Below are 20,153 nucleotides of genomic sequence, written 5' to 3' on the forward strand. Positions count from 1 at the left end.
TCAGCTCCAGGTATTTGCATCTTCAAATCATCCGCTGGTCATGAGTCCACTTTTTAGAGAACATCACCAGGTCTTCTCTGGAGACCCTGAGCCAGATCATCTGATGACGAAGAGTTCTATCACCATGCACGGCAGGAGGAAGGGTCATCCAGGGATCGTCACTCTTGGGTTTAGAACATCGTGATGGGAGGAGCTCGGGACTATAGGCAACTCTGGCAGAAGAAGACTAACCTTTGAGGAGGTTTGGGGGATGATGACCTCCATCACTAGATGTTCCTGCTGTTTATGATCAGTTTGATTCAGGATGAAGGAGATGTGAGATGCTTGGTGTTAAAAAATACTGAGAAACAGTGGAAGTGGTCCATGGGGCCTCCACCGTGGAGAAACGTTGCCGTGTTCCCTCTCTTCATCTTCCTCCTTCTCTTCTCCATCTCCTCCTCCTCTTCCTCCTCCATCACAGCAGTTCTTCCAGGCTCCACATCCTGCTCAGCACCACTGCAGTATCTTTTCTCTCGCCCTCCTCTTCCTCTCCTGTCTCATCACCCCTCCTCTCGTATTCCACCAACCCCTCGTCCTCCCTCCTCTTCCTCTCTTCCTCTCTTCCTCCTCTTCCTCTCCTCCTCCCTCCTCTTCCTCTCCTCCTCTTTCTCTCCTCCTCTTCCTCCTCTTCCTCTCCTCCTCCTCCTCCTCCCTCCTCTTCCTCCCTCCTCTTCCTCTCTTCCTCCTCCTCTTCTTCCTCCTCCTCTTCCTCCTCCTCTTCTTCCTCCTCCTCTTCCTCCTCCTCTTCTTCCTCCTCCTCTTCTTCCTCCTCCTCTTCCTCCTCCTCTTCTTCCTCCCTCCTCTTCCTCCTCCTCCTCTTCCTCCTCCTCCCCACATGTCTGTCTGTTCAAAACTGGAGCAACATCTTTATCGAGGCTCACAGACGTGACAGGAATTTATAAGCAACCCCAGCTCTGCAGTACACACACACACACACACACACACCACATACACACACACACCACACACACACACCACATACACACACACACTCACACACACACACACGCTGTTTGGCAGCCAATTAACAGCCTGCAATCCAACGCCAAAGGAATAACTGCATGTTGATGAGCTTGGGGCTCTGTGTGTGTGTGTGTGTGTGTGTGTGTGTGTGTGTGTGTGTGTGTGTGTGTGTGTGTGTGTGCGTGCGCGTGTGTGTGTGTGTGTGTGTGTGTGTGTGTGTGTGTGTGTGTGTGTGTGTGTGTGTAATGAGCTGGTGGCCGTCAAAAGCACTAACACAGATAGAAGGATGTCTCTTTTATGTGTTGAGGGGAACGACGGGGATTATGGTGCATTAGATCTCCTCCATGAGCAACCTTCGAGAAAAGAAGGAAGTTAGTGTGTGTGTGTGTGTGTGTGTGTGTGTGTGTGTGTGTGTCTTAGGGCATCCCAGCAGCTTCCATTGATGTGTCTGTTTGCGGGCATCTCAGTAGCTTCTATTGATGTGTGTGTATGTGTGTGTGTGTGTGTGTGTGTGTGTGTGTGTGTGTGACAGCGTCCCAGTAGCTTCCATCAATGTTAGTGTGTGTGTGTCTTAGGGCATCTCAGCAGCTTCCATTGATGCGTGTGTGTGTGTGTGTGTGTGTGTGTGTGTGTGTGTGTGATGGTGTCCCAGCAGCCTCCATCGATGTGTGTGTTTTGCACATTCAAACACCATTAGGAGAACAATGCAGATGATTTTCACGGAGCTGAGCCTCTTCATCCTCCTCCTCCTGCCCCAGTATCCGTTACCTTTCATCCTCCTCTTCTTCTGGCGGTGTGGAGTTCATCCAGAGGTGAACGTCTGACAAAGCCCTCACACGTTCTCTCAGTGTGTGAGGAACCTGACGGGCCGCCTGACGTCTTCAGGAGCCTGAGCTCCTCCTCATCCTCTCCTGTCGCTGCCCTACTTCTCCTTCAACTGGCCCAGACCTCCTCACTCTGGGAGAGGAGGAGTGGATGAAGGGTAAACCTATGGGTCCGGACCTCAATGAAAGCCTCCTCAGATCCCGTCGGAGATTTGATGCGCGTCCACGAAGCAGGTAACATCTGAGGGTGAAAGGATGAACACCGACATGTCGTCTGTCACTCGTTCACTAATCCATTCTTTGCGTCCGACCGGGCCGACGACCGGCGGCAGAGAGAGGCGGCAGAGTTCTCCAGGGTGGAGGAGCGAGGGATCTCCACGGGGAGAGGCTGCCACCTGCTGGGGGGAAGAGAACATAACCTGAGAAACATCAACGTCTTCTCCTTGGATGGACCTCCTGATAACAGGATGACTTTAAGGCGGCGATGGTTTGAGGAGGTCACACGCCGCCATTGAAGCCGGGTCTGACCACCCGAGGCCTCCTCAGACCCGGACCGACCAGAAGATCCAAACCGCTGTCTGATGGCGGCCCTTCTGTGTGTCAAACCCTAGTTCGTGCCAATCCTGTTTCAGGACGAACCGCGAAACCGTGTGAGATGTCTCCTCGGATCTGCAGCTGCTTTTCAACGCCGGTCTTCACCTCGCTTCGACTAAAGACCCGCTCCGAGGTCTCGTCTCCGTCCGCAGACCACATCTTCGGCCGACGGAGACCTGGACGTTTCCCCGCAAACCTGCTCGCTGGTCACACGAGCTGTCCAACCAGATGACCTCTCTGTGAAGAAGACTTTAACACTTGGCCTGAAGCCATGGTTTCACAAAGCAGATGTTGAAGCCGGGAGTTGGTTGAGACACGGAGACCCTGGACCTCATCCCGGGCCGTGCAGATGGAGAACCTGTGGTCCACCTCAGGTATTGGCCGCTTGCTCGCAGGTAATTGGTTTCCAGAGCAGCTCTTAAAGCGATAGGACAGCGACTACAGTCCAGCTCCAAGGACAGAGAGATATTTACCTTTGAGAAGAAGGGTGGACCCACTACCGTCCAGATGGTTCTTTTCTGACCTCTCCAGATCCAGGCATGTCCAGAGGTTCAGAGTTAGTTCTCATAGAAATGATTTCATCAAGATGCAGTTTGTCCTGCAGCGAGTCTGGACACAAACCTTCAACCCACCCGAGCTGAGGGCCTCAGGACCAAAGCGGACGTCTGCTCCGTCACCAGATGGTCGCTCAGGTCCTCTGTGACTCTTGAGCCAACAGACAGTGAGTCGTCATCCCACCAGCCCCACCTACTGGTTTATATGTATGCGTGCGTACATTGTAGGTACACTATATATCGTGCCAGTATGTATTCATTCACAATGTTGTAACTGTTTCTACACACACACACACACACACACACTTATGGTCCACCGTGTTGAAAGGTGTGCTCGCATCTGGACCTCAGAGAACAGCAATGTAACCGTTGAAACCAGGAGACCTGCCAATCATCTGACCCAGAACTGGACACCTCCCTGCTCTTTTGACAACAGCCTAACATGCAGGAACGTTTGGGCCGTGTTCGGTCGCGGCACCATTTCCTTTATCCGCTGATTTCACGGAAGGCTCCGGCATTGGTGAAGATAGAGGCTTACTTCATAAAGAAACAGTCATGTGGAATGTGAAGACCAATCCTCCTCAGGGACCCTCTCCTTCCCAGAACATTTGCAGCTCCTGGACTCAACACAGCTGACACCAATGAATGGGAGTAGAACCTCATCCACCCCTACCAACATCTACCAAGGAGGAATGAAAGTCAAATTCCAATTGGACTCAAAAGACTTTATTTGTCCCCTGGGGGCAACGACTACTGGCCGGGCAGTCTCTCTTGGTCAGTCAACTTTGAGAAACAACAGACCAAAGAAAAACAAGCGAGAGCACTTTGAGGGAGCGCGACGATTTGCGAGGTCCAGAAACAGACGTTTAATGAGGAGACACGTACGGAGGTGCCTTGTTGGAAAGGCCTCTTTCGTACAAGCACCTTTGAGTAGATCAGCCAGCTAGCATCAGCTAGCACCTCGGACGGACTTAGGGTCCCGGTGTGTTGTTGACAGAAGAGGGAGAAGCCGTTTGCTCTCCGCGACTTTGCTGCAGGTTCTCGTCCCAGTAAGTGCTATTTGCCAGGCAAATGAACCTCAGCACTCACGGGGAAGGCTCTGGAGCTGCTTCCACAAAGTCAGCATCTCTTTGGGGCTGCGTCTGTGGACCAGCAGGACAGATCTGTAGGAGCAGGGATTGCCCCTCTCTGCCTCTGGGAGGTCAAACGTCAGGAAGCCCGGGTGGTGGCTCGGAGATAGCCCCAGTCTGTGCAGGCACATACCCAGGTACACGTCGTCGATGGGGAAAAGGTGCACCCTTTCAGAAACCGCTTTCAGTCGTGACGCCAGCGAGCCGGAGTACACCACCCCTCCCCCGCCGGCGTAGGGAGGGTACGCACCCTTGTAGAAGCCCTCGGGAATGAAGTACTTTGCAGATGGATCCCGGTTGGGCATCGCATTGCTGATCACGTCCCCCACAAACAGATCCAAGTGGGTTTCGTTTGTAAAAGACCTCCGCAGGTTGTGCTCCTCCCACTGCTGGTGCAGGTAATCCAGCAGGGCGCCCGTTCGCACAAAGACGTCGTCGTCTCCCTTGAACACGAAGATGGAGTTGGGGCAGTACTGTTCGAGCCACTGCCAGAACAGCAGGTCTTTCAGAGTCAGGTTGAAGAAAGTATCTCTGAAATCCCACTGCAGGATATCCCTGTACTTCTGGTTCTCCAGCTCCAGAAGGTTGGTGAGGTCCGGGTGCGGACCCGTACTCGAATCCCGCCTTCCGAGCAGAAACACGGTGCGCACCGCCCGGCCGTTTCCGTTGGACTTCTCCACCGGACCGCTGCGACCCCATGTCTCACGGATAGCCTGCCTGTTTTCAAAGTTGCCAACTTGAGATTTGACGGCCATGAGGAGCATCGGACGACCCGGACGGCCGCCGTTCCTCCCGCACACGTCGGGCTGATTGATCAGAAGAGGGTATTCCCTGCAGCGCATCGACCGGACGAACGCTCGCACTTGTTCTGGCAGGCTGCTGAGATCGTGCGGGCCGGGCGAGGAACACGAATGTGACGTGCAGTCGGAGAGGCAGCGGTTCTCAGCCGCTGTCGCCGGCTTGGCTTTTCGCTCCCTGAGCATCCCGGACGCATGTCCTCGCAGTATCGGGTTGTGCTGACGGTCCAGAGCGTGTTGCAGCCTGTTCCACAGCGCGCCGTCCTCCAGGCTGAGGCGCCAGAAAGGGCCGAGAGGGTGAGCGGCCAGCGCGCCAGAGTTTGCGGAAATCCCCGGAGCCACGTAACGAATGGTTATTTGGGGCGGCGAGTAGGAGACGGTGACGAAAATGGTCACCATGACATAAATCAGAAGGTGGCCGGTCATCATGCACGGCAGCAGACACATGCACAGCAGCCTCCCGTTGCATTTGCAGCATTTCCCCATGGCTTGCTGGGAGCGAAGCACACAGCCCTGCACACACGGAAGACAGCAGATCACAGCTTTTCTTTAGATACCAAACAAAGAAAGCGGCGAAATGTCGCGGAGGCTCGGCCCTTGGACGCCCGGGGCCGCCGTGACCGTGGCGACGGCCCGCTGAGATTTATTATCCCTTCTTCTCGGCAGGCTCGGAGGAGGGCGGCGTGAAACCTTCGGCGTGCGCTAAACGTTACCTCCTCCCCCTCCGCTCGGAAAACCAGATTAATTCCACGCTCGGCTCGTTTTCGACGGTGGGTTTTGAACCCGCCTTTGAAAAGTCCATTCATAGAAGCTGACCGCGAATGAGGGAGACCTTTGCTGAGCACCGGAGGTGATTCTCGCCGCCCTCTGCCGAGCTCTTACCAGATGACGATGAAGGGAAGACGAACGTGCAAACGCTCACCCGTCGGTGAACTTCCGATTTCGGAATCCTGTGTCGGGGAAAGTCATTTGTGACCTCCGCCTTCTGCTTCAGCTGGAATTGTGCTCCAGAGCACCTCCCTCATGTCCGTAAGTCCTCCGATTGTAGCGCAGCTCCTCACCCACGCCTGCTTCTGAGCAACGACTCCCAGGTGAGAAGGTGCCGAGTGATAAGCCACTACTCTGTTGTCTCATTAGAAGTGCAGTGTGTGAAATGGAAAATAAACAGCCGTTGACCTGAGCTTCCCTCTGACACATGTGGCTGTAGAAGCAGCGTCACCAGGCCCAGATTTCTACTCTCAGACCCCTGCATTTGCATACAGGCGCCGGTATTTGCATGACGGACCAGGCCTTTGGAGATGGACTCCAAAGACCTTCTCTGACTCGTCACCTGCAGCCGGCAACATAGTCATGATCATGGGCTACAGCCGGGGCGCCCACACTTTGGTACGCTCCTGAGCTACTTATAAATGATCTACCTACGTTAAAAATACAAAACATGTGTAAATATATTGAGTCGTCTTTGTTTCTCTGCAGCAGGTTCCAAAAGAGAGGCAGTCTATGCGCCTTCTCCTACTTGCCGAAAAGATCAGACCGGTAGAATATAAGTCAGCCGACACCGTTCGTGTCTGATAAGGAATCACAATGGGAAACCGACTTTATATTTCATCATGTCATGTCTAAAAAAGGTTGCTCCACGTTTACCTTCTCGGGAGCAGCGGAGGTCGGCTGGCGGACGAAGCAATCGCACCTCCAATATGACGCGGTGAAGAAAAGTCCTCCTCCTTCGGTGTCAAGAAATTGGATGCTAACGAGGCAACTCGCTAGCATGCTGGGGTTTTCCAGTCGCTGGTGTGAAGGAGCGGCATGCTGGGAGCGGTGAGGTGACACCACGTTTGAAGAAGGTCACATGTCAGACCGGCCGGCCTGGAATGTCAAGCGAGGGACAAATGTTACGATACCTATGGATGTCGGCCTCTCGTCCATCCTGGTTTTTTAGGCCGTGTGATCTACCGACGCCACCTTTGCCATTGACCAGTAGATCGCCGTGCACGTGACGGGCACCCTTGGGCTACATGATGTGGGTCCGTTAGTTGTCACCTTCTGCTTGTAGCGTTAGGACCTGAGGAATGGAAAACACCCTGAGGACACCGAACGTGGCAGCGAGCAGCTCTGCTGACCCGACATCTTCCGTCCTGACTTCCGTCTTCCGAGGAGCTTCCTGAAATCCCTGCCCCACCTTCGGCCTGTCTCTTCAAGCCTCGGGATAGTTGGACTGACAGCCGTGATCACAGGTTTGACGAGGATCTTTCTCCGGCGTGATGGTTTGGTACCTGTGGTTAGGTCCGGTCCAGCCTGCCTCCGTTGTGAAGATACTAAACGAAGCGAGGCGTCTTCAGTCCAAGACAGCGGCTCAAAGTACGGGAGAGCCGGTTGACTATATCACGGAGCAGTCGAGTGGTTACGGAAAAAGCTCGCTCTGACGTTCATAATACTTCCCGATGGCGGGCCTCTGACGGATGTCTTACGGACCGGAGCCTTCATCTGATTGGCTCTGACAGCTCGAAGGACTCGCTTCCGATTGGCGATAAGAGCCCCTCTCCTTCCGGCTCGGAGGCCGGGGTCACCTCCTCTCTCTCCCTTGGCGAGAGAACAGCTTGAGTTGAGCAACTTGACTTCCCACTCAAGTCATGGCTTCAAACCCCCGTTCAGCGGGTGCTCGGCATGGACACCGTGTCCTCCCACATGTCCTCCCACATGTCCTCCCACAGTGCCCAGGGTCAGCACCACGGAGGACCTGTGGTGGACCCGCACTGACTCATAGAACACAGAATAGAATACAGTCATTTGGCCGATGCTTTTCTCCAAAGCGACTTACAGCAGAGATGCCTGGGATTGAACCCAGGACCTCATGCATGCATACCTCTACCACCAAGCTACACGTTCACGTTCATCTCACAGCGATAACACAGAATCCCCTCCAGATGGCAGTGATGTCTCCTCCGCTCAGGAGAGGGACAGACCTGGCATGGAGTTCTGGGACAACCTCTTCCCTCAGCAGGTCCCTGGGTGGATCCATCTTCGGGAGGACTTCACCTTTAAACCTGACCTACCTCATCCTGTCCATCAAACGATGCTACCGCTGCTCTAAAGATGATTCTTCTCCCCTTCTTGCAAACTGGACCCTGAGCAGTCAGGTGATTTCCAGGGACTTCAAACAAGCAGACAAAGAGTGACCTTTCACTCCAGCACTGTTCCACAGCTTTTGAATGAAGACACTCAGAAGACGCACACCATGAAGCTCAAAAAGGTCCGGAGACCTTCTTGTGTGTGACTGCCACCAGAATGTCTTCAGCAAAGGCTGAAGAAAGAAACATTTTCATCCGATTTGCTCCTGTAATATTTATTAAAATGATGAAGAAACTCGAGTTAATGTCCCACAACAACAACAGCAGAAGCAGATACTTTAACTGTTGGAGTTAAACAGATGTGAGCGTGTTTTCATGAAGCAATTGAAAAACACTTCTTCCCCTGCAGGACCTCCTCGTCCGGCTGCTCCGGGTTTGAACGTCAATCAGGAAAAGTCATCACCGCTTCTTAACGGCACGAGAAGTGATCGACACGTATTTCATCCAATCGGCTTCGACCTTGGTGCCAGGCTCGGCCCCCTCTGCGGGCCTCGGCCAATAGAAATCAGGGGGCGGGGCTCCAGGCGGCGCGTCGCCCGTTCGTGTTTTGCGTTAAAGCCAAGTTTGGTTGTCCGCTGAATGAGGGGCCATCATCCCGGCGGTTCGGAGGCAGCGTCGGGCCGAGAGTCTCTGTCGGCGGCCCTGGGAGGACCGAGGCGGCGTCCCCGGCAGGAGCCAGAGCCACCGCCCGGCTCGCCGCGCGTCCCCCGGGGTAAGACGGCCGGAGCCGGGGCGGGTTAGACGGGCCGGCCTGCCCGTCTGGGACTCAAAGTAGCAGCTAGCTAACTCCGTCCGGAGCCTGCGTTCAAAACAAAGAACCGGAACCGCCCGCCGGGGCCGCCGGGCCCACTTCCGGGCGGGGACGGAGAACCGGGCCGCGGCTGTCCGTGCGCTCACAGCCTCCGGAGGAGCGCTCCGGGCCGCCGACAGGAGCGGGGCCGTTAGCTTATTCTTCTGTGTGTGTGTGTGTGTGTGTGTGTGTGTGTGTGTGTGTGTGTGTGTGTGTGTGTGTGTGTGTGTGTGTGTGTGTGTTTGTTTGAGAGAGAGAGAGAACTAATCCAAACAGTGTGTGTTGTCAGTAAAGCGCGCAGAGCTGCAGACCAAACAGGCTCTTATCGGGTCCACAAGGCCCTTCAGGTCCCTATCAGCTGCTCTGGAGCTGCTTGTTCTTCATCATGAAGGTCTGTGGACCACACTGGATCTCCTGCCCCACGGGCCTCCTGTCCATGTACCCTCTGTCCCGGCCTCCTCAGATGAGCGGGTTTCCCCGGCTGCAGGGGAGGCCTGAAGGTCTCAGATGTCGTGGATTACTCCCAGGAAGGTCCCCCTGGCTCTGGATCCCGTTGAGATGCGGGCTGATGAAGGTTAAGCCTGTTAGATGAATTCTTAGAAGGAGCTGGGACGTTCTGAGTAGCTTACCTGGTACTATTATCCCTGGTTCCTGGCAGCAGAGTCGAGGAGCTCCTCGCCCAGAGTTCCTGCAAGTGTTAGAGGTCCTGGTGGAGGAGCTTCTGCCCAGGGAGACGTCCCGTATACTTGGATTGAACTGGGCCGAGGACCAGCTGCTTCCTGAGTTCGTTTCCGCTTAATGCTCGTGCTGGAGATGGCGGGAGAGCTTTGCATCCCATGGTTCTTGTCAGAGCGTGAAGGAAACCAGCATGAATTGTGCTCCTGCTTGGTGACAGTCATCACCAGACGGGTTGTTCTGGAAGCCTCCCGGTCTGACTGGTGTCCGAGTCGGTGGACGAGATACAAGAACATCCTTTTGATCGGGCGGGACTTGGAGTGGCGAGAAGGTTTTCGTCCACAGCGTCACACAGGTTTATAATGACGATAATAAATGTTCTCCTTTGGCTCTCCAGCACAAACCAGAAGGTCGGATGATACGACATGACCTATTTTTCTCTTTCTGCGGACCACTATGGGCCCGGAGGCCTCGATGGACCTCCTGCGTGTTTTTTGGCCCGTGGGGGGAAACCTATGCAGATCCATACCGGAGAGCAGAATCTGGAGAAGAAAGTCCTGTAAACACATCAGTCCGTCTAACGCCATTGACCTGGTCATCGGGGGATAGTTCTGGAGATCTCCCGTCTAACACGTCGTCCTCGGCCCTCAGAATGGGACATGTGAAGAAGACACGTTCTCACCACTGTTGGTGGTGAGCTCTTCTCTTCACTGGGTTTTAAGATGTGATTGTGAAGCTACAGGTCCTCTGGTGCCTTCTGCTTTCATATCTGAGATGAGACAACCCGAGGCTGCGAGCTAAAGTCAGATGTTGGCGAGCGATGTGACCCGGAGCACCTGCATCTCCAAGCATCTTGAAAGTTCTCAGAAGTGAGCAGAGCCGTGTGTTAGGTCAGGGGCAGGAGATGGTGGGAGGAGGACCAGCAGGGGGCCGATGCAGGTGTGATGGGGCTCTGGATGTGTGGACCTAAGATTCAGAAGAGAGCCTGTTCCGAGATGTCCGTCACTCCGAGTTGGTTCCTCACCGTCTCTCCTGCTGTGCTGCGTCTTCTCGTCCCTTCACAGGTTCTCCAGACGTCCCTCGCTGTGGTCCAAGTCCTGCGCTCTCCTTCTGACCTGTCCCAGGACATCTGCAGATCAGTGCCTTGGATCTGACGAGACACTGCACGTCATCTCCGGCCAGCAGCTGTGAACCCTCTCCACGTCCACTCAGGGGGAACTTCAACCGGTCGCCATGTCCTCCATCCTCCCCTTTACCCCCCCTGTGGTCAAACGCCTCCTAGGATGGAAGAAGACCCCCGCGGGGAGCGGAGGAGCCGGAGGAGGAATAGGAGGAGTCGGGGAGCAGAACGGTGGAGGACAGGAGGAGAAGTGGTGCGAGAAGGCCGTGAAGAGCTTGGTGAAGAAGCTGAAGAAGACCGGGCAGCTGGACGAGCTGGAGAAAGCCATCAGCACGCAGAACAGCAACACCAAGTGCGTGACCATACCCAGGTGAGACAAAGACACCGACACCTCCGTCCCACCTCCTCGGCGACCTCCTCACCTTCTGGTTCACACTGACACCACACCTCGCCCGGGTAGAAGGTCCCGCACCCAGACACGAGACCTTTGGTGTCCTTCTCAGTTGTTATAGGAGAAACAGAAGCGGGTCACGTCAGCCGAGGTGGAAGGCGAGCAGAGCAGTGAGCCGGAGGTTCTCCGCTCACGTGACGGAAGTCTTACAAACGTGGGCCGTGAAGCGACGACTTCTCCTTGCAGCTGCGTCGGGTTAGCAGAGCAGGGGAAGTGAAACACGGCAGGAGGAAGCGAAGCAACCCAGACCTGCTCTCGAGGTCGCCTCCAGAACGGAGGGGTTAGATCTTCACTGACGTCTGCTGACCGCTGCCCCGTACAAGCATGAGCGGCGACGCGGCGGCCGGTGAAGAGCGGGACCCGAGCGTGCTCCTGGAACATCTCAGGAACCGGACGCTGGCTTCCCACTGTGAGCTCGGCCAGGTGTTTCTTCATGGAACGCCCAGACCCGGCGGTGTGTGGAGACTCCATCGTCTCCGTGATGTCCGAGGCTGTTCGCCCAGCATCTGCTCCGGTCCGGAGGGTTCACTGCTACATGGGGTTCTTCTCCTCCGCCTGAGGCTTCTGAGCCTGTCTGGAGGAGGCACTTCTCCTAATCACTTCGTATTGCCAATTGACGGACCGATATGCCCATCGATCCCTCTCCGAGTCGGCTTGGATTGATTATTTGGAGCTCGCTGATTGGCCGGGGACAGAGCTCTCCTCAGATCAGAGAAGGTTCCTCGCATTGAGACAAGAAGATGCGTCACATCGGGAAAGGTGGAAAGGACAGGCGTGGAGCTGCACGATCTCCAAGCGAGGGACAGGAAGAACATTAGACAACTTAAATTGAGTGTTTCTTCTTCAGGGAGGGGCAACCTGCAGCGCAGAGTTCTCGTGTTACGTCGGTGTCGGTCGAGGAGGTTCAAGTATTGAGCTTCGGGTTTGGTTGTCCTCGATATGAAGTGTTTTGTTTTGGATATGTTTTTACAGGCTGTGTGAGATGCTCCTCATTTCCCTGGTTCTTCTACCAGAGTCTTTCCTCTCCGCCGCCCTGTGACAGTGCAGAGGGCCACGTCTGAATCTTAGAGAAGAAGGCAGGGAACTTATCGGATGATCTTTTTACCAGTATAGTAAACTCTGAAGACTGAGCGAGGTCTGGACGGCCGTGTTCACGTCCTGCTAGAAGGTCAGAGGACTGGCAGACGAAGCTGCTCCTTCATCTCCATCTCATCCCAGAACACGCAAAGAAGATGCACCATAGCTGGAGATGAACCGGCGCACGTGCACATCCCTGGGCAGACCGTGTGAGTCCCAGCTGCGTCTGTAGATATCAGGTCAGGGTGGAGACGGGTTCCTCGGTGCGCTCGTAGTGATAACCTGGAGAAGCGCGGGTATCTCAGGAGTACCTGGAGAGACCTTCTCAGTGTCACTGAGGAGATCCAAAGGTGAGACCTCAGGTCACGTCTAGGCAGGTGATTAAAAGATCTCGGCCCGGCGAGTAGATCTGTAGGTTGGTCGGACCCGGAGCTCCAGGAGGATTCAGCGGACCGGCCAGGTTGTCCTCACTCATCTTCTCCACATCTCCTGGTCCACAGCCGGACACGTCTTGTCCCGTCCTATTGATTTCTCTACGTCTTCATCCATTCTGTCGGTGTAGATGTTTGTTCCCGTGTCTCACCTCCTCACCTCACACGTCCGTGAAGGAACGTGCAAACATCTCAAAAGTGCAGTCGGGCCCTGCAGGAGCACACGGAGCGGAAACCTTTCGTTCAAGTATCTGGTCACACCTTTATGTTCCTGTCTTCAGGTTGGCTTCGTGGTGACCGGAGTGAAGTTAACTGACCAAATCTCAGTAAAGTATTTATCACTAGTTGCTCCTGCATCCCGTGCTGGTAGAGGTCTGCTGCCCTGGTGTGGAAGGTACCTGGGACGCCATCTTCACCTGTGTTTGCAAATCACCTGACCAGCCGTCCTCCAGGCCGCCGGGCTCGCCGTGGAGCACCGGCTCCCGGCCCGAGGAGCTCCTGGGCCGAGGGGCTCCCGGGCTGAGGAGCTCTGGCTCCCGGGCCGAGGGGCTCCTGGGCCGAGGGGCTCCTGGGCCGAGGGGCTCCTGGGCCGAGGGGCTCCTGGGCCGAGGGGCTCCTGGGCTGAGGGGCTCCTGGGCTGAGGAGTTCTGGCTCCAGCGAGGCCTGCATCACCTTGCGATTCATTGTACTCATCTGGAATGCTATGTCATGCTCACCATCACCTTGCTTTTATTTTTGTCCTTTTTGCACCTGTCCTGTGTGTGTGTGTGTGTGTGTGTGTGTGTGTGTGTGTGTGTGTGTGTGTGTGTGTGTGTGTTTGTGTACACGTGTGTGTGTGTGTGTGTGTGTGTGTGTGTGTGTAGCAACTGCTCAGATCTATGGGGTCTGGGCTCAGGCCACATGATAGAGCAGTGGGAGTCTGCAGGCATGTACGGATACCCTGACCACGGCAGGTGAATACACTCGCATACACAACTCCTACTTCTGCGTCTGTAGAACATCATCAGCCAGACCGTTTCCTCCTAATCACTGTTTAGACTTCAGGCCGACACCCAGTTTGCTAAACCCTGGTCAGACAGCCGGAACAAAAATCCACCCAATCAGAGCGGGATGGTAGTCTGGAGAGAAGGAGCCACCTGCTCAGGTTCTGGTTGGACCCAGAAGGTGGTTTTAAAACACCCGCTTCACCTACTCGGTCTTCATTGGCGTTGACCGGGTGGCTCCTCTCCAGGCCGGCTGTAGAAAGGACTGTAAATCATGCAACTACAGGCAGACCTTCTCATTCCCGGTCGTCAGAGGAACCCGAGGAACTCACCGCCCTCTGTGCGAAACCCCGCAGGTCGCTGGACGGACGTCTCCAGGTGTCCCACCGAAAGGGTCTGCCCCACGTCATCTACTGCCGCCTGTGGAGATGGCCTGACCTCCACAGCCACCACGAGCTGAGGGCCATCGACACGTGTCAGTACGCCTTCAACCTGAAGAAGGACGAAGTGTGTGTCAACCCCTACCATTACCAGAGGGTGGAGACGCCGGGTAGGGCTCTGTGACCGCCACCTTCTGGACCACCAGAACCCAGATGTTCCATCTCCTGTGTGTGTGTGTGTGTGTGTGTGTGTGTGTGTGTGTGTGTGTGTGTGTGTGTGTGTGTGTGTGTGTGTGTGCGTGCGTGCGTGCGTGCGTGCGTGCGTGCGTGCGTGCGTGCGTGCGTGCGTGCGTGCGTGCGTGCGTGCGTGCGTGCGTGCGTGCGTGCGTGCGTGCGTGCGTGCGTGCGCGTGTGTGTGGCTTTCCTCAGTGCTGCCCCCGGTGTTGGTTCCACGTCACACGGAGATCCTGACGGAGCTCCCACCTTTGGATGACTTCACCAACTCCATCCCAGAAAACACCAACTTCCCCGCTGGCATCGATCCACCCAACAACTACATACCCGGTGTGTGTGTGTGTGTGGGTGTGCGCGCACCTAATCCCTGCACATCAGGGGCTGTTGTCTGAAATGTGTGTGTGTGTATGCAGAGACTCCGCCCCCTGGCTACATCAGCGAGGACGGCGAGGCCAGCGACCAGCAGATGAACCAAAGTATGGACCGGGGTAGAAGATGCTGGTTGGCTCCCGCAGGCTCAGAGCTTCCTGAGGAGATGAATGTTTGTCTTTGTCATACCACATGTGTATTGTGTCTCTTGTGTTCCAGGTTCTCCTGCAGAACTTTCACCAAACACCTTGTCCCCTGTGGGTCACGGCCTGGGTAAGTGGCGGTGATGGTACCGGTGGTACCGGAGATACGGGTGGTATCGTACCAAGGGATGTCCTGTGCGTTTGAGGGTTCCTCTGGAAGATGGGAGACCCTGAAGGTGCGGTTGACTTCAGGTATTGAGGAACCGTGTCCTTGTCCACCCGTCAGACCTGCAGCCGGTGACCTACAGCGAGCCGGCCTTCTGGTGCTCCATCGCCTACTATGAGCTCAACCAGCGGGTGGGCGAGACCTTCCACGCCTCGCAGCCCTCGCTCACCGTGGACGGCTTCACGGACCCTTCCAACTCGGAGCGCTTCTGCCTCGGCCTCCTCAGCAACGTCAACAGGAACGCCACCGTGGAGATGACGCGGAGACACATAGGTAGGCTCGTGACAACCTCCGTCCCGTTCGGCGTGCGCCTGCTCCTCCGAGAAGAAGAATGTCTCTTTTCTGAAGACGCCACCGGTGAGAAGGTGGAGGTCCTGACCTCGAGCCGCTGTGTGCCCGCAGGCCGAGGCGTCCGGCTCTACTACATCGGAGGGGAGGTGTTTGCAGAATGCCTCAGCGACAGCGCCATCTTCGTCCAGAGCCCCAACTGCAACCAGCGTTACGGCTGGCACCCCGCCACCGTCTGCAAGATCCCCCCGGGTGTGTGTGTGTGTGTGTGTGTGTGTGTGTGTGTGTGTGTGTGTGTGTGTGTGTGAAGATGTCCACTGTGGAGGAGGCAGAGCTCCACATAGACGGTCTCCTCTGTTTCCAGGATGCAACCTGAAGATCTTCAACAACCAGGAGTTTGCGGCCCTGCTGGCCCAGTCCGTCAACCAGGGCTTCGAGGCCGTGTACCAGCTGACCAGGATGTGCACCATCAGGATGAGCTTCGTCAAAGGCTGGGGCGCCGAGTACAGGTGGGTGGACCTGGAGGGTATCGGGCCGAGCCCCGGGTCCTCAGGAGAAGAAGCTAAGTTCTCCCCGGCCGTGTCCCCGCAGACGTCAGACGGTCACCAGCACGCCGTGTTGGATCGAGCTGCATCTCAACGGCCCCCTCCAGTGGCTGGACAAGGTACTGACCCAGATGGGCTCCCCCTCGGTGCGCTGCTCCAGCATGTCCTAAGCCCTCAGAGATGCCACCAGGCCAGACCTTCCGGGACCACTGACCAGCGTCCGGACGGACTCCACCGCGCAACCCGAGACTGATGTAACACGTCTGTAGGAAAGGAGAAGGACCGAGAACATCCGCGGACACCAGAAGAACACGGCGGAGCCGGAGGACCAGAGGGACATCGGCGACTCGCCGGAGACGACCTTCTGCTTCTCGGGATCACCTTCAGGCCGCCGTTCCGGTAACGGTGGAGCCCACGGTCGAGGAGGTCTAACGGACGGAGGTGATGTCCCGAAGCCCGGGCCGCTCCTCCGGGTGTTTGACCGAGCTGCCGATCCAGGATCGGCCGAGGAGCTTCTGCGTGGCTCAATGACAGAACCGGAACTTCTGCAGGTCGTAGGCCCGACCGCCTTACGTACCTTCTGACCGCTGGCCTTCTCACTGCCTCAGAGCCACACCATCAATTCATGAGTTTGGTTTACAGGCCGCTGCTCCGGCTCGCCTTCCGCACGGACGTCTTCTCCAGACGCTGGGACCTCGATGTTCCCTCTGGTTCCTCAGCGTCTCTCAGCTTCATTGACCAATCCTTGGTGTTCTGATCCACATGTCTCCTACTTGGTCCTCAGACAGGGACGTGCAGGAGTGCATCTCGTCTCCTACGCCTGCAAGGAGACCAGAAGGTTCTTTCCCCCGCTGAGCAGTCTTCTCTTTTGAAGACCTCCCCAGCATCAGTAACTCCCACATTCCATTGGTAACTGTTTACGCGTCAATCGCCCGGTGGAAGCGGCGCCCCCTGCTGGTGTGGATGATCTGCCTGGACCTGCAGGTTCTCCACTGTCCACCAGGTCTGGATAGGAGCTCCTGTGTGGTGGTGCTTTGGAAGGAGAAGAAGTCTGAAGAAGTTGCACTGCCCAGATTTATGCATCCTTGTTTCTGCTCCCAGAAAGTTGCCTTGATGTAAAAAAAAACAAAAGAAAAACAAAACGCAGCAGGTGCTGCAAGATGTTCTGACAGGAACGTCAGGAAGCCCCATGGAGGTCCACCATCAGACAGAAGACCTATTTTTGGATATTTGCGAGAAAGAGTTCTGCCCGAATTGGAAAGCGGAGCTGGACCCTCACCTCCAGGGAGGTTCTTGTCTGGCCTGGCTGCCCTGAGGTCCAAAGTCCAGATGTTCTCCAAGTACTTCAGCTTTAAGTATTAAAGGTTCTGGTTGTCCTGCAGATCCTTCCTTTGTACTTTCTTCACACATGGTTTTGTATGTTCCTGTATTTTTAATGTTTTGTAGAACTTTCCCCATGGCCTCCTCCGGTCCGGGACGCGTCCTCAAATGTAGCATGGGATGGCACCCAGCCCCCGGAGAACCCTGAGGTCCACCTTCAGGTGACGCTCAGGAGCTGCAGGTCTGGCCTGAAGTGGCAGGACATTGGTTCTGGACCCTCAGACCTATGTGCTCCTGAACCCGGTGCATGTTTGTACAGTTTGTCTTGAGCACGAAGGTATCTCCAGCATCACCAGCACGTCTGCAGAGGGAACCCCATCATCTCCATCTTCCACCGGTTCAGTATTTGAAAGGTCTACCGATGAGTTCCTGATTAGTCTGATCCAGAGGTCCTGCAGGTGGCAGGATCCCAGCAGCCTCTCCTCAGCCTGAAAGTTCTGATGGTCCATGTTGGTCGCGCCAGCAGAACCTTCTCGCGTGCAGAGGAATGTGTGTTTACACTGTATATAAAACCTCGTCTCATCAGCTCCACCAACACCAGGTGGATCTGATGGAGCTGACACACCTTCTCAGACGCTTCTGTCCACCTGTACATAGAGTTCTGCTCCAGCTGAAGCCTTCTCCACATCTTCTGTTGGTCTTAATCAAAGCGCCACCTTACGTTGGTCTCCTCCGCCACCTTCTCTGGCGTGCTCTGAGCTGAGGGCTGCAGAAGGTGGAACCCTCGGAGTCCAGGCCAGCTCTGAGGGACGTCTGGCTGCTTCATGTGTCTGTAGAGTTTAGCTGAGGCCATGTTTGTTTCTCTGCATCCACCGCCATCCTCACCGAGACCACCAGCTTCTGGGGTTCCTATCTTCTCCACTGACCTTCAGCAGCTCCTCCACGCCCACCCTCTGACCGTGTTCACTAATAAAGGTCTTTTCATTTGAAGGTCACCTCGGCTCCGTTGCTTCTCTCAAACGCCGCTGTTGCTTCAGATAAGGTTCCCCGGATCTCTGGTGGTGGACCTCAGTCTGGTGCAGATGACCTTCTCACAGGACGGTGGCTGGAGAATCTACATCTCCCACTGGAGCGCATCTGGAGTGGGTCACCTCAGGTGGTTTGTACCTGGTTGTCAATCCAGATGTTGGATGCTAACTGGTTTCCTCCAGGTGACTAGAATGTCAGACTTGCTCCACATGCCCAGAAGACACGGAGGAGCTCTGGACCTCATCAGTAATAACCCTGAGCAGAAACGTCTCTTCAGGTCTTCATCCAGACATCCCGTCTCAGGTTTACCCGAGAAGGACGAGGGTGACGAGACCGCAGAGGCAGCCGGTCTGACACGAAGGGACCTCTTCTGGTTCTTGTTCTTTAGTAGCTGCTGGTTGGACCCAGAAGACCCAGGACCACCCTGGACCTTGCACCCACAAACACACACACACACGGGTTCCCGGCAGCCGGCTGCCCATATGTGGAGGAAACTCTCAGGTTCTTGTTTTTCCAGATTTGAAGGCCAGATGAAGGCAGTGGTTTATCTATGATTTGAGCTCTGCTGGATTCAGTGAAGGCCTCATCAATCTTCTACCAGCAGCGCCCCACTGCGCAAGTCTAGAAGCCTGCAGTTCGCGCACAGGCCGGCAGAGGGCAGCAGAGGCTCAGAAAGCCCGCAGGTTCTTCACGGTGATGGAGAAGGAGGACAATGGAGAAGGTTCTGCTTCCACGGTGAGACTGCGGTCTTTTTAAACTTACATTCTGAAAAAGAGGACAGATAAAAATGATGATTGTGAATTGCATTTGACTCTTTAGCTTTGTTTATTCTGTTGTTTCCGTCCTGTCCTTTAGAGCTCAGTTTACATTTATCCGATAGGAAACACTTTGCTTTTATCCGGTATTATGAAGATCCATTATCATTATTATTATTATTGTTATCCATTATCATTATTTTATTATCATCATTATTATTATCAGTTATCATTATTTTTATTATCCATTACCATTATTATGACTATCCATTATAATTACTATCTTTGTTGTCATCAGCATTGCCACTGTTATCATTGTTGCAATGATTAAAATTCCTTTTTATTTTCATTATTGTGATTATCATTTGTATAATATGTATAATATGTCACTGCTGTTCATTTTATCATCGACATCATTATTGTTATCAATAGAATTTATGTTACTGTTATTAGAACGCTTGTCAAAATAATCATTATTATCATCAGCATCATTTTTTGGAATTGTCCCCATTCTCTATCTATCTATCTATCTATCTGTCTATCTATCTATCTATCTATCTGTCTATCTATCTGTCTATCAATCTATCTATCCATCTATCCGTCTATCCGTCTATCCGTCTGTCAGTCTGTCTGTCTGTCTGTCTGTCTGTCTATCTATCCGTCTATCTGTCTATCTATCTGTCTGTCTGTCTGTCTGTCTGTCTGTCTGTCTGTCTGTCTGTCTATCTATCTATCTATCTATCTATCCATCTATCACTTCATCCTCTCTTTTTGGCTCCTCACAATTAAAACCCAAAGCCATGACCAAAGGCAGGTGTGTGTGTGTGTGTGTGTGCGTGTGATAGTCAGGTGTTCATCTCCACTGGATGTGTGGAAGTTGTGTTCCTCCAGGTGTGTGTGTTTGTGAGAACACCATGAAGCAGCTGGTCCTTCTTGTTTTGGGGTCCCCCTCCAGGTTGGATTCCCCCTCCAGGTTGGATTCCCCCTCCAGGTTGGATTCCCCCTCTGTGGCTCCAGCCAGGAGGACCGGCGTGTTGGTGAGTCCAACCCTTCAGCAAGTGTAATCCATCCGTCGCCGGACGCCTGGGCCGGTAACTTCACTTCCTGTTGATCCCGGGGTGTGTTTGCGGCGGCGGCTCTCCGGGCGCCATATTGATGCGAGGTGCCGCCACCCGACCGTCTTGTGCCGCGAAACGCCTCCTCGTCGCTGCCGCGCTCGTGAAGATGACTCCACTCTTCTCCTTGTCTGCAGAGCGGGGGTGGACCTCACAACTCATGACTTCCTGACCTCCTGACCTCCTGACCTGA

The 20,153-nt window shown here is 54.8% G+C and overlaps 2 protein-coding genes across 4 annotated transcripts; one reads left to right on the forward strand and one right to left on the reverse strand.

Moving 5' to 3' along the window:
- Window positions 1–4,052: 4,052 nt before the first annotated feature.
- On the reverse strand, window positions 4,053–5,387 carry LOC147220553 (N-acetyllactosaminide beta-1,3-N-acetylglucosaminyltransferase 2). Its single transcript, XM_086170703.1, has one exon. The coding sequence runs from the start codon at window positions 5,385–5,387 to the stop codon at window positions 4,053–4,055; it is 1,335 nt and encodes a 444-aa protein (XP_086026829.1).
- Window positions 5,388–8,558: 3,171 nt separating this feature from the next.
- On the forward strand, window positions 8,559–17,122 carry LOC147220554 (SMAD family member 2-like). Of its 3 annotated transcripts, XM_086171100.1 has the most exons (11): window positions 8,559–8,741; window positions 10,559–10,984; window positions 13,437–13,526; window positions 13,913–14,106; window positions 14,366–14,500; window positions 14,584–14,646; window positions 14,759–14,812; window positions 14,969–15,181; window positions 15,311–15,448; window positions 15,561–15,705; window positions 15,788–17,122. In XM_086171100.1, the coding sequence occupies exons 2-11, from the start codon at window positions 10,728–10,730 to the stop codon at window positions 15,909–15,911; spliced, it is 1,413 nt and encodes a 470-aa protein (XP_086027226.1). In that variant the 5' UTR covers window positions 8,559–8,741; window positions 10,559–10,727; the 3' UTR covers window positions 15,912–17,122. The 3 variants fall into 3 exon arrangements, with proteins under 3 accessions (XP_086027226.1, XP_086027227.1, XP_086027225.1); XM_086171101.1 differs by lacking the exon at window positions 13,437–13,526 and having other exon boundaries at window positions 8,603–8,741; XM_086171099.1 differs by lacking the exons at window positions 8,559–8,741; window positions 10,559–10,984 and adding an exon at window positions 12,584–12,967.
- Window positions 17,123–20,153: the final 3,031 nt, after the last annotated feature.

The sequence above is a fragment of the Fistularia commersonii genome, chromosome 23 (genome assembly GCF_037954325.1).
Source record: "Fistularia commersonii isolate RoL2024-O1a breed Wild chromosome 23, RoL_Fcom_v1.0, whole genome shotgun sequence".
In the NCBI taxonomy this organism is placed as follows: Eukaryota; Metazoa; Chordata; class Actinopteri; order Syngnathiformes; family Fistulariidae; genus Fistularia; species Fistularia commersonii.